The 13,728-nt window shown below is 30.2% G+C and overlaps 1 protein-coding gene across 1 annotated transcript; it reads left to right on the forward strand.

Annotated features, from left to right (window-relative positions):
* The first annotated feature begins 8,520 nt into the window (after positions 1-8,520).
* Positions 8,521-10,055, forward strand: LOC110657785 (protein FANTASTIC FOUR 3). The gene has a single exon (XM_021815145.2). The coding sequence runs from the start codon at positions 8,889-8,891 to the stop codon at positions 9,942-9,944; it is 1,056 nt and encodes a 351-aa protein (XP_021670837.2). The 5' UTR covers positions 8,521-8,888; the 3' UTR covers positions 9,945-10,055.
* Positions 10,056-13,728: the final 3,673 nt, after the last annotated feature.

Genomic DNA, 13,728 nt, shown 5'->3' on the forward strand with positions numbered 1-13,728 from the left:
AATTAATATTTAATTAAAAAATTAAAAATTAAAAAAATTAAAAATTAATTTGAAAATTTTAAATTAAATTAAAAAAATTAAAAATTAAATTAAATTAAAAAGTAAAGATTAAATTAAAAAATATTAAATAAAAATTAGCTACGAAAATTTATTTTCTTCAGTAATTATCAACAAAAAATTTTATCAGTAAATAATCAATAACTTATAAGAGTAAAATCTCATACGAAATTATCTACAAAAAAAATTTAAATTTACTTATAAAATAATTCGTCGATAAATTTAGCGAAAACATTTTTTCATCGATAAATTTAATAAAAACATTTTTTTCATTTGTAAAAATTACCTATGCTAGTATTTGTGGACAAAAAAATTTCATCGGTAATTCGTCGGTAATCACTAATTACCTACGAAATTTCAGTATATTTAGCCAATAATTTTCATAACTATTTTTTTAATTTCTTGTAGTGCATTCATAATAAATTAAATCTCTCTAAAAAATATTCAATAAATCAAAATTTTCAATAATTCATAATTTTTTAGTAAAAAATCAAAAAAGTGATGACTTAAACTTAAATTTATCAGGTAAACTACAAGATTGAGTTAGGTTGGAAATAATTCATAATTCATACATATGTGATTTTACACTATAATATAAGAGATTTAACATTTACGTAAGTTTTTTTTTTATGAAATATTTTAATACAATGCATAATTTAATAATTATTGAGGAAATTTTAGTAAAGAAAAAAAATATAAATTAAGAAATTTTACTCAGAAAACAACACTAACATCGATAAGTATAACTACTTGCAAAGAAGGGTAATAAAAGCCAATTGAATAGCATAATAATTTTTCTTTTATATCATGTCATACCAAAGTCGGTGTGCTTAATCTCTGACCTCCTTCAGCCATTTCTCGTTATCTTCAAGGCAAAAAAAGCTCACGAAGTAAATTGCATGATGATTATTATTTGTTTTACAGGTGCAAGTATTTAATTATATAATTAAGAATTTAAGATGAAGAAGATGAAGGAGAAGTGAATATATGGAAAGTGAAAAATTCAATTAATTTCTAATTACTTGTCCATTTAAAATATATCCATATATAATTTTTAATAGATTATATTTGTTAAAGGTGGCAGATACGGCTTTTAATTGTTTGGATTCTGATATCCATTTACGTTAATTAATTTGTTTTCTAAGTGCTGTTTTTTAGAGGTTCAAAAGGGCAATTTATTAACTTAATTATTTTTTTTTTAATTAAGTTATACATTACCATTTATTAACTTCTAATTCTATTAATTAAAAGATTAAACCTTTCTCTTGTTATAAGTCACCTAAAGAGTTATAATTTAACTCAATTTTAATTATTTCTATATATGTGCCTTAATTATTTCTATGAGAATTTTAATATAAATATAATTTAAATATATAAAACCCATTTGTATTTAAAATTAAACTTATATTAAATGCATCCATTTATTAATATTATCAGCGGATTTACTTTTATTTTATAATTAATGTTAATTTTACCAAAAAAAAAATTCAGTTTGTGAAGTTGCACAACTAATTAATAAATATTTCAGTTTTCAATTACTAAATCCTGGATAGATAATGTTAGAGTAGGTGGGACATATTTAATTATATGGTTTAAGTTCTGTGCACCATCATTTTCATATATATCTCTATATATATTTTTTATTTTCTTTTTGTAATTAAAGAAAGCAATTAATCCATATATATTTTGATTGGTAAAAGCCAAACATTCAATGCTTTGATATTAGTATGCAAGAACTCAGACAAGTCAGAACAAAAACACCAGAACACTCATGTGAATTTTTCTTGCCTAGAATATGATTTATTATAAATTTAAGATATAAGATATGTAGTAAAGTTATTTATTAAAAATATAAATTTTATATAATTATATTTTAGATTCATAATAAATTAAATTTAAATAAGAATTTTTTTCAGGTATGAACCTCTAAATTAAGAATTTATGAAATGATGTGGCCCAACTGTAAGTGTACAGGCATCTCAAGTAGTATAGAAAATATATCGTTCTCTCAAATAGTTGTATTATAAATTAAATTTTTGATATAAAAAATATATTAATCTAAACTAATTTTGGGCTAACAACTAATTAAATGAAGAGATTGGGAATTAAAGGTTATGTTTGTAAATTCAATAAAAAAAATGCTTGAATAGAAAATTTTATTAAAATTATAAGAAATAAATTGAGTTAAATGCGATATGGCAAGAATTAAAGTAACAAGCAATTAAAATCAATTAACAATCAATAATGATAAAATGATGATTCCAGAGTTTAGGGATTTATATTTAAACTATTTTGGAATTTTGATTAGTTAGCCAAACATATAAAAATTATGGATTTTAAGGAGATTGATTATCAAATCATTTGAAAACTCATTCGAATGAGATAAAGAGTACCTTAATTAATTTAATCTTACTTTCATGGAGTTAAAATTAACCAAGATCCATTAGGTTCTTTAATCAATCTACTAATCCTTAGTCTATTTCTAGATCTAAGTTAATTAAGTCCAGTTTCTTGATTATCTATTACTGGATTTTCTCGTTGGTGCTTCAACCAAGAATTATGAACACAACTTAATGGGATACTATACAAAACATGTCATTAAGCACACAATAAATAGATAAAACCTAATAAAAACCATAAATTTTGGATTAACTAGCTCAAATCCATAAAATATCTTAAATATTACATATCCAACTCCAGAATCTTTAAAATACTACTCACTATCCATATTTAGTATAAGAGATTATAAGCAAAAGAGGAAATAAATTATAAAAATAAACTAAACTAAATAAACTCGATAAATGAAGTGCAGAAAATGTGAAGATGAGAAGAAAAATCCAAAATCCCGATCCAAAAATGGAATTGTCGGCTGCCTTTTCTTTCTTTCCTTATTCTTTCAATTTTTCTTGTTAGAGCAAAAATGAGGTAAGAGTTTTATTTATATTCTCTTATAAAAGCCCTAAAAATAGTGTGTGAGGGTATTGTATGTGTAACAAAAATCCTCCTTCAGTTAATTAATGAGGAAGTGCACAGGCTGTGCAAGTGGTTGTGTAGGATATTGTGCACATTTGGCAGGCTCCAGAGATTTTCTGTGAAGATGCATAGGTTGTGCAAGTTTCGTCAAGTCCAGAGGTCTTCCATGAATGTGGACAAGCAAGCTGCATAGGCTGTGCAAGTTTCGACAATTCTAAAGATCTTTCGTGAAGGTGTACTGGTGACTTGCATAGGCTATGCGACATTCTGTGCAAGTCTTGGCAAGTTTAAACTTTCTTCCATGAAGGTGCACAAGTTGTGCAAGTACCCTGTGTAGATTTCAGCAAATTCAAAACTTCTTTTAATTTATATACAAAAGCTGCAAAGGCTGTACAAATACGCTGTGCAGATTTTGGCAGGCTGTGCAGGTTTTGGTAGGTTTAATTTTTTTAATTTTCAAACTTCATTTTTAGCACTTTTAGACTTGAAAAATACTCTTCACTTGCACAATTACCTTTTAGTCCCTCAAGAACATTATTTTATATACAAAATAAAAACAAAATTATAGATTAGTCTAAAAATTGATAAATATGAAAAATTAAGCAAATAATTAATAAAATTAACTAAAAATGACTATGAAATTCAACCTAAATGATTATATAATATGCATGTATCATGAAACATGCTCACTACGTTGTCAAAGATTAAAGAGTGATTCTATTATGGTCGGTTAAATCATTTTAATTGAAAAATGATTAAATGTTAAATATAATATATTTTTTAATTATATTAATATTAAGATGGAAAATAAATTTTTAAATTAGTTTTTTGATATTTAAAAATATATATATATATTTTTTGAAAATCACTTTTTTGAAAAATTTTCAGACACTGAAATTAAATCCCATGTTGCAACGGCACACTCCAAATTATTTAGAGTTTGAATCCATAAAAAATTTGTAAGAGACAGTTGTCTATCTTTCCTCACTAATTAGGGACATATATGTGTTTCCACAACATGCTGTCCATGTACACGCTACTCACTCTTACATGGTCAGCAATGTCGTTTTCTGCTAGAAGAAATTAACCTAATTTGTACCACCTGCTGAATTTAGTTAGCATGATTAATGCCACTAGCAACTCTTCAAGATTCAAGAATAACCAGCAGGCCATGACCAAACTTCTAATTGAAAGCTTATTTTGAATTCAGCAAGTTAATAAATAATGTCATATACTTCCTTGTCACAGATAAGAAATTAAAAAACAAAAAAAAAATGTGTATGTTTAATTAAGCCGCCAAAATAGTTGACAGCACAAAATTCTAAAGAAATCTATCTACTGGCCAAGGGTTTGTCTTTATTTTCTTAAGACTTAACCAGCAAGTTTTCGCAAATGGTCATGCAACATCCCATAAAATCAAAGCTAATCCATGAGAGATTTATTCCCTTTGTCTATTCACCTTTATAAAAAAAAAAAAAAAGAAAGTATTGTTATTCCTCTATATATAGTGTCATTCAAATGTCACTTACAACTAACATTTTAATATATATATTTATTAACAAACTAGCTAACAGTTGCAGAGTAGATAAATGCAGAAACATTTCAACATCATGAAAATGATAGATCCTTTTTTATTTATTTTTACTAATATTGATTAATCATCATAATCAAATAACTAGCAGATGTATACTACTCATGCATAGACTCATTAAATGTCTAATCTAATCACTGTCTGTAAACTAATTAACCCTTCAACCCCCTGATGTGTATATGTATTGCCTCTTAAAAGGTTTTTCATGGGCTTGATGCATTTATGTATAAAATTTAATTTTCAGCTTCTTAATTATAATTAGCAATAAAATGGCCATTAGTTCCATGACAAGTTTGCATGGATTACGTAGGATTTTCCTTTGTATATATTGTTAGTTGTTCCTACTGTTATAATTATTTAATATATAATTAATAAAGTATGGAAAGAAGAGGAAAGGTGGCACTAAAAAAGGGTCAAAAAGGTAGGCAGAGCGCTTTGTTTACATGCTTGTGTAAGCCATGAACTGGATTCCCTTGTCTCTTAGCAAAGTCTGTATAAAAAATATATCACGGGGAAAAACCAAAGGGCTAACTTTAGGTTTCACTCAAGGCCAAAGAGACATGACGCATTCCTCGTTAAAGATTCCCCATTACTTAAACAAAAGCTGATGGATTCTGATGCAAAATTCATTTCTTTCTCAAACCCATCACTAATTAAGTGGGCGTTGGCTTAAACAACATCAAAGAAATTAAACACAGATAGATTCTGATGATACAAATTAATTTGATGCTCAGCGTTGGCATGCACACATAATTCTTGTTGGCTCTCACTGGCAATTAAAGAAGCTTTTTGTACTATGAATGGTTTTAAAGGCATGTTCGTTTAGAGCTGCCAAAGGTTACCACGTTTGTTTTTTATTTCGTTTCGTAGGGTTGCACATTAGGAATTAGCTAGGACCACATGATATAGTACTGTATAATTAGGTTTCAGTATCTATATTTCTAGGTCTCAGTACTTGAAGCTCCATATGCTTTGCAAGCATCAAGAAAGTCTTGTTTATAGTAGGCAACTTTTCCTGAACTACCCTTTTGATCACAAAAAGAGCAATTAGCTTGTATTTGCGTTAATGACCTTTATCCCCATTGATATTTTGAATCTCTGCGGATGAGCTGTTCCTGAATCGGCTTTTTCAAGAACTTTGCCACTGACAACAGATATGGAGATCAGGTCATCAAAACTTAAAAGGGATGATATGTTCTTAACTTTTTTTTTTTTTTTTTTTATAGGCAATATGTTCTTAACTTGTGACTTATTCTATTTATTATAAGGGGAAATTAGGCTGTACTTACAGAGTCTTTTGAGTTTTATTTATACCAGTTGCCATATTGCAGGCTGACTTGTTTAGGTCGCCCGTCACTATCTTTGCTAGTTGGTCCTTGCTAAGCATTCCGATAAATAGAAAGGCGATGGTCTTATCTATATTTTGGTTCTGCAAATTAAATTTAAGTGTCTATTATATATATAAATGTCAATAATCAGTTAGTGACTACCATAATTGAGCCTGGAGTCCTATATGTGAAGAGAAGATATTGTAGAAGATTATTGCACGGATAAAATCTAGATATATGCTTGATATCAATCTTTTGGAGGATTCCTTGTTTTATGTTTCATTTTAATTTTTTTCTTAATTCTACATTTTGGAGAGTAATGTTGCATATAGATTGTGGCCCTGCCTATCTTTTAGACCACCACAGCCATATTTAGTTGTAATTTTTGACCTAAGTGATTTTTTCTGGCATTGATGATTCATTAAATTTCGATCTTATTCCCTCATCCGATGAAAGGTTGTATGCGCAAGTTATCAAATGATCAGTAGCAGTTTGATATTTGTTGATCAAGTTTTGAAAACATGATGGATTATTGCGTTATTAATTGAGTAATTACAGTAAATGAGAATTTTAAGTATTCCAACTAATAATAATAATTAAACATGATGGAATATGACATAATATTACACAAAAGACATTTGTGAAAACATGTATTTTATAGTTCGGATATACTTTGTTATATAATTATATCCTTCTGTTCCCACCACTGGTTAGTTTAATTGGGAATCAGCAACAGTCATTATCTATAAAAATGGAAGAATTTCTCAGAATATATATATATATAAAGAGACTAGGATTATACATAGATGCACCTCTCTAATTCGAGTCTCTTTCTGACTCCTAAAAAAAAGTACTAGCCAAAATCTTACGGAAAACGGCTATTAAAATAGAGGTTAAGTAAAATGAAGATGAAAAAGAATGTTAGTTCACGCATGTGTAATCACAGAAAGGCAACGAGGAAAAGCTTGGAGGGGTACATGTTGCTTTGATGCATGCTTATGACTGGTGCCATGTTGCAGTCTTTTACTCTAAATAGTGCAACGAATCCTTCATTAAATTCTAAACTTGGAAGTCTCACCCGCAACAAGGCCTCTTTCTTCTTCTTCTTCTAAACTAAAATAAAATTGCAGCGGCAACTTTATAGGCATTAGTTTAAACATTTTAGGGTAGGCCATTTGTTGTGTATCCACATGATTGAGTGCTTCTCCTCTTCTTCTTTTTTCAGCATTGTTTTGAGAGAAGGACAGAAAGAAAGAAAGAGAGAGGATAGGATTCATAAGCACAGGTTAGCACCTAGCCGACAAACAAAAGTTGCATTGGTGGAGGATCACTTCTTTCTTTTTCAAATGGCTTTTAACATGTCCGTACAATTTAGTGATGGTTTGGAAAAAATTTTTTTGGGTTAATGGAAGGCCACACCAAGAAGAGAACAGGATTACGTTTAACACAAACCAACCCAAAACCATTAAACAACTTTTTTTTTTTTTTGTGATCATTCTCTGTCTGAATGATAAACTCTGTGAATTTGAATTAGTTGAAATTTACAGTGCACAATACATATGATGATCACGTTTGAATAATTTGCAAGTTAACATGCAGCAGGTCATATCAGGTGGGACTCACCATGACACACCACCTTTTCTTTGAATCCTTGGTGGGCTCGCTCCGGTGGGGCTGGCCGGTCGCTCTGTCACTAATTTTTTTTTTTTTTTTCCCTCAAACATCATCATTAATCCATGAAGCATATGTTCTCTGCTGAACATTGATTTTCTATTTTTTATTTGCATACTCAACTCCCAAGGTCTGAGGGTGTCACATTTTTACCCTTCACTTTCCACTTCACTATTATTTTCATTTAATTTTGATTACATAAAATAATTATGATATTATTAAAATAATATCTATTAATAAAGACTGGTCAAACTTACAATCCATAATAAATTTAGGCTAAACAGAAGTTGAGCTGACTTTTTATTTCAGAGCTTGTCCATAAATGATTTATTTATTTTTCACATATGAGAATTCGTCATAGATTCCACTTAAATACAAGCAAATTAGAGACGAAAGCATTGAACAATTACGCATGGTCCATTGATATTCGATCGGCATGAATGGCGTGCATTAATAGGATAGAGGGGGTGGACCGATGTTATTCCCTTGAAGACAACCAACCTAGGTTTTAACTCTCAGAGACATGAATCATACACAAAACAATGGTTGGTGTGTTTTCTGTTTTGAGAGAAAAATGTAGGGGAGGGGATCGGGCGGGGGGCGTGGGGAAGAAAAAGGAAAAAACATCACTATCAAAGGATCGAGAAATATACGAGAGAATCCTTTGTTTTTCTGGCGTTTTGTTGGTTTTCTTTTGGAAGCACAGAAAATGGAATAGCAAAGCTGGTAATTTTTGGAGCATTATTACACCTTGTCTGTCTCTCTCTTTATTAACTACATTCATGCCATGCCCATGTGAGGACATTCTTAACAGACCACCAAATTTCTGCCCATATGAGAAATTGAGTGGGATGATTTTTTTTTTTTAATTTAAGTCAAAAACAAGAATATTATAATAAGGATCTCCTTTAGTTCCCCACATATTTTATTTCTTTATTCTCCTTTTCAGTGTGTGGCAGATTAAGAATTGAATATTTCAAGTGGTGTAAAAGCTCCCCTCCACCTCTCTCTCCACACTATGCCTCCAGCACTTTTTGGAGACTACAAATTCGCACCCTAACCCTCACTTATCTTTCATGTTCAATCTCTTCTCCTATACTTCTCCTTCTATTTTTCTCCAGGCAACAAAATCCTCTTCATTTTAAACTCAAAGCTTCACTCCTCTGTTTTTCCTCTGTTTTTCCTCTGCGTCCATACACTCTTGTGGGGTGCCTTTTGCTGTTTTTTTGCCTTTCACTAGTCATATTTGTATCTTACAACTTGTTATAATGTCAACTATAGTTTGCCAAGGTTTGCAGTCTTGTCTTGAGTCTCAACTTGTAGAGTCAAGGACACTGAGGCTCAGATTATCTTCACCAAAACCCCACTTCTCTCAATCCCTTGGATTAGCCTTAAAACCTTTTTCCTTGGACTCCAACACTAAGGAACTCGGCGACAGACTCCACGATGAAGATAAGCATATATCTTCAATCCCAAATCCTGATATGGGTGGGTGGAGCTTCCTTCAGGCTCTATCCAACGCCTCTCAGTGTTCTAAAGAATCAATGGAGAAAGAGAATACATATGTACATCCTCTAATTAAGCGTTACCCCCCAACACTTAGCGAGAAGAGCCTGGAATTATGTACTGAGAACTTAGGTAGCGAATCTGGCACTGATTCTTTCGAGAAGAGCATTTTCTCACTGTCTTCATTCGAGTCAGAAGCAGGAAATTCACCAACAAAGGAGCAACAAAAGCCTCGTCAACTTTTGGGAGCTAGGAAAGCGAATTCTCGTAGTTTTCCACCTCCCTTGACAACGATGAGTGGATCGGAATCCCTTCGAGTTAGGCCCCATCGAGAAGATGGGAGGTTGATAATCAAGGCCGTCAGGGCCCCATCAACCCATGCTTATTTTCAAGCTGAGAGAAGCCATGGCCGCCTTCGATTGTGTTTTGTCAAAGATTCTGCTTCAAATTTTGACTCTATAGAGGCAGCCTCCGCAGAAGAAAATGAAGCAATCACTGAAGCCAAGAATGACAAAGATGAGATTGAAAATGACGTGAATCAGGATGAAAGGGAAGACATGGAAGAAGAAGATGAAGAAGAAGAGGAGGAGGAAGAGGAGGATGATTTTGAAGAACAAGTAGAGGAAGGAAATGAGGCATCCACTGGAAAAGAGAAAGAAAATAGTGGGTACATTGAAAAAGAGGTGGAAGGAAATCATTTGAATGTTGGGGCTGAAATGGGAATGGAAGAGTTACAAAGACCAAGCAGATGCAAAGAAGGTGAACTAGAGAACAAGGGATTGTTAAATTGGGAACCTTTTTGGGTGGCTATATCCTAAAGTTTTATTTTGGATCTCTCTACTATAATCAAATTTTACAATTTTAAGTTTGTCCCTTTCCCTTTTTGCTCCCTTTTAATTTTCTAATGAATTACCCTTTTCTTCTTCTTCCTCTCGTGAATTCCCATTGTTGAGTAAAAACATGCTTGTGCTTGTGGTAGGTAGTTATTATCGTTATCTGAATATCCTTTCTCTTTCCCTGGCCTATCTCTCTTCCCAGACACAGAAAACAAGGTAGGACTCACATCTGAGTTTGTGTGTATGGTTTATGAAACTGAAGAAATCACACACTTACAAATTATTAGATTTTTTTAGAAAAAAAAATTGAAAAAAAAATGTGTTAAAATGGAGAGTTTCAACTATATGAATGTATAAAATTTTAATAAATTATTTTATTACATTATTTTATTATGTCTTACTAAACACGATGTTAATATGTAAAATACCAATTTACAAAAATTAATCAACCTTCTCGCAAATGAAAAGCTTAAATTTAAGTTCTTTTATTCCTTAAATATTAAAAAAAAAGGATGAATTGAAATTAGGAAAAAGACATGAGTTATCATTTTGTTGAGAAATTCTTTTATACATTCATTCCACGGTAAATTCAAAATATAAATATGAAGGATCATATATTAACAAATGAATTCCACTATATATATTATATTTTAAATTTATGGTGAATGAGACTGACGAGAAAATTTTCATTTTATATAGTCTAAGTTTATTGCCATTTTGATCAACTACCATTGCCAAATATTGGAATAAGAATAAAGTTTATGAGGATTCCACCATTAAACTTTTTCCCTACTAAATTAATGTGAAGGAAGCACTTGTAACTCAAATGTGACAGTGATGAAACACCTTGGAAGACATTTTGTATTTGCATGATCATCAAGTTCTTTTTCTTCACCTAACCCACATGGTAAAATTATTATTTTTCTATAGAAAATTGTTTTCTTTGTTTGGAGAGAGAGAGAGCTATATGTTTCATGATCGCGTTATAAAAGTTCTTGCATGTAAATTTTAGCATAAATTTAATTAAGAATTTAGCATTATATTTTTTTTAAAGAATTTAACATTAATTTTTTTTAAAGAATTTAACATTAGATTAAAAATAAATAAAATAATAGATAAAACAACTAAATTAAATTCAGGACCTCATATTAATATTAATATGTAGTATAATCCAGAACCCTAATATTATAATATATGATACAGTAACATCCAAAATATTTTAATAATAAAATTATAATCCATAGATAAATATCCTACTTTATTAGGAATTATGAATTCTATTCTAATAGAATTTCCTTTGAAATATAAATTTTATCTCAAAAACTATATCATTCTCCAAATATAGTCTACCCGATGTCTATATAAAAAATTTAAACCTTCACAATTAGGTACACAGTTCTTTCTAGTCAATTGTTTCCGACTCAATACCAATACTAATTTAAACATATAAGAAGTTGTTCAAATCAATTCACCCAATAAATTCAGACCCACAAGAAAAATCAACAAACAATATCAATATGCAATTTCCACACTATGATGACAAAGAAGGAAAAAGAAGCATCCAAATAATCATGTTCTAACATCATTTTCCAAACCACTGCCTTTTGTTTTTTGTGCTATAAATATAAGTTTTTCGTCAGACCAAAGATCAAAGCATTTACATGAGAATACGATTTTGTCCAAACAAAATAATTAACGTTTTAGTGAAGTCATAATAATTATAAATCTTTCATTTTCAATCAATACCAAAGAATCAAATTCAGTGTTTCAGATATTAATAATTAACACCTTCTTGTCACTGAACTTAAAAATTATTGGCACAATGTCATGTGTTTGTTTTCCCTTACTCATGGACTTAATTTATGATAAAATTAAAAAATTATAAAAGTAATCATATTATATATTTTATATTTTCATATGCATATGTATAAAAATGTAGAAGCAGAGTAACATCTCAATTATATGAATGATAGTAAGCATAACCAATGACTTATCCTCTTTTAGACAAATCAGCACTCAGCAGTACGTGTGATGGTACACTGATGCAAATTAAATCCGTACGGTGAGAGTCTGACAAAATCTTGACATAAACGACCAAATGTCGTCGATAGTAAAAGGTGATGCGTGTTGCCCTCAGCCCTTCACCTCTCAACTTGAAAGCCCAACTCCTCCAATGCAGACTTCACAGAGATAGCAAATAAAAAAGTAATTAAAGTGCAAGTTGAGTTTTCCTTTTTTTCCTTACGAATCATTGTCTGCCAAAACCACATATGGACGATGGGTGTAATGTCCAGTAGCTATCTGAGCGAGGCATTACTCTCTCCAGGCAGCAGCCCCCCGTGATTTATATGCAGTTATGCACACACCCACCTGTCTGCAGAGATTATTATCTTCCTTTTGGTGTCCTCTTCATGAATAGGCATGGTGGTCATTTAATTATGGCAAAATACTGCAAAAATATCTCGGTGATTCTTCGTGCAGTACATAGGTTAAATTTTATGCTGTATATATGGTCCTCATTTTAACACGTATATATACAGATACATCAAGTCTTGCCACTTGTGCTCAAATTTTCAACTCATGGGACTCTTCAATAATTGATTTTTTTCTTCAATACATATATATGAACTCAAACCCTAATTTTCTTTCTTCTTTAAAAATTTCTAATCTTGTGAGCACGTGCATGAACAAAGTGGATAATGGAAGAAGCTCATAATTAAAATAAATAAACCAAAAAGAAGAAACTCTCACTATCCACAGAAACTTAGTGGATGAAAAAGATACGGAATTATAAATTGGAAAAAAAAAAAAAAAAACCCTTCATCTAACTACAAAAGGAAAAGAAAAATCAAAGAGGTTAAGATAGCTGATGGCAATAGGAAAGTGGAAACAAGCATAAATAAAAGGTGATGATTTTAAGGGCTTAAAAATCTCCATTAATGGATGCTTTTGGTGTAAGTATATATTCCACAGTGAATGCAAATGCAATATCCACAAAGCCATCAAGTTTGATATGCTCCATAAGCAAGTAAAGGAAGGTATAGCTGAGGCATTTATATATAAGAAATTAGGTAAAGTCTAAACATTTTTGTAATGAGGGCCATTTGCTAAAAGTGCCATTTTCCTTTCACTTTTTCTATGGATTTCTTGGAAGTTAAGCACTCAAAAGGTTTTGCTTTCTTTTTATTTTCTCTTATTGGGTGCATTTCCAAAGCTTTAATTGAGTTCCATTAATTATTTTCCCAAATTAAAGATTCATATATTATTGGGTGCATTTCCAAAGCTTTAATTTGAGTTCCATTAATTATTTTCCCAAATTAAAGTTTCATATATAAAAACAATTTTAAAAAAAATTAATCATATTTTTAATTAGAAATTTAAATTTTGGTGAAAATTTTGCCAATTTCTTTTTTCTTATAAAAGGGGGAATAATTTTTATGTGGCAAACTAATAGTTTAAATTCTTTTTAGCCGTGTATTTCATTAGATCACTCATTTAGTCTTAGAAATTTTGTCCACTATAAGTAGAGAACCACATCAATTTGCTCAATTTGTGGTTTTAATTGCAAATTTCTTAATCATAATAAAAATCTCAAAGCGCATACATCTAATGGATTTTTCTTATCTAAATTTAATCCATCATAAATTTAAAACACAAGATATATGATGAGACTTATTTATTAAATATATGAATTTTACATATTTATATCTTGAATTTACAATGAATTTAGTTTAGATAATAATTTTTTAAATTTAATTATATACTT

Source organism: Hevea brasiliensis, chromosome 15, assembly GCF_030052815.1.
Source record: "Hevea brasiliensis isolate MT/VB/25A 57/8 chromosome 15, ASM3005281v1, whole genome shotgun sequence".
Classification (NCBI taxonomy): Eukaryota; Viridiplantae; Streptophyta; class Magnoliopsida; order Malpighiales; family Euphorbiaceae; genus Hevea; species Hevea brasiliensis.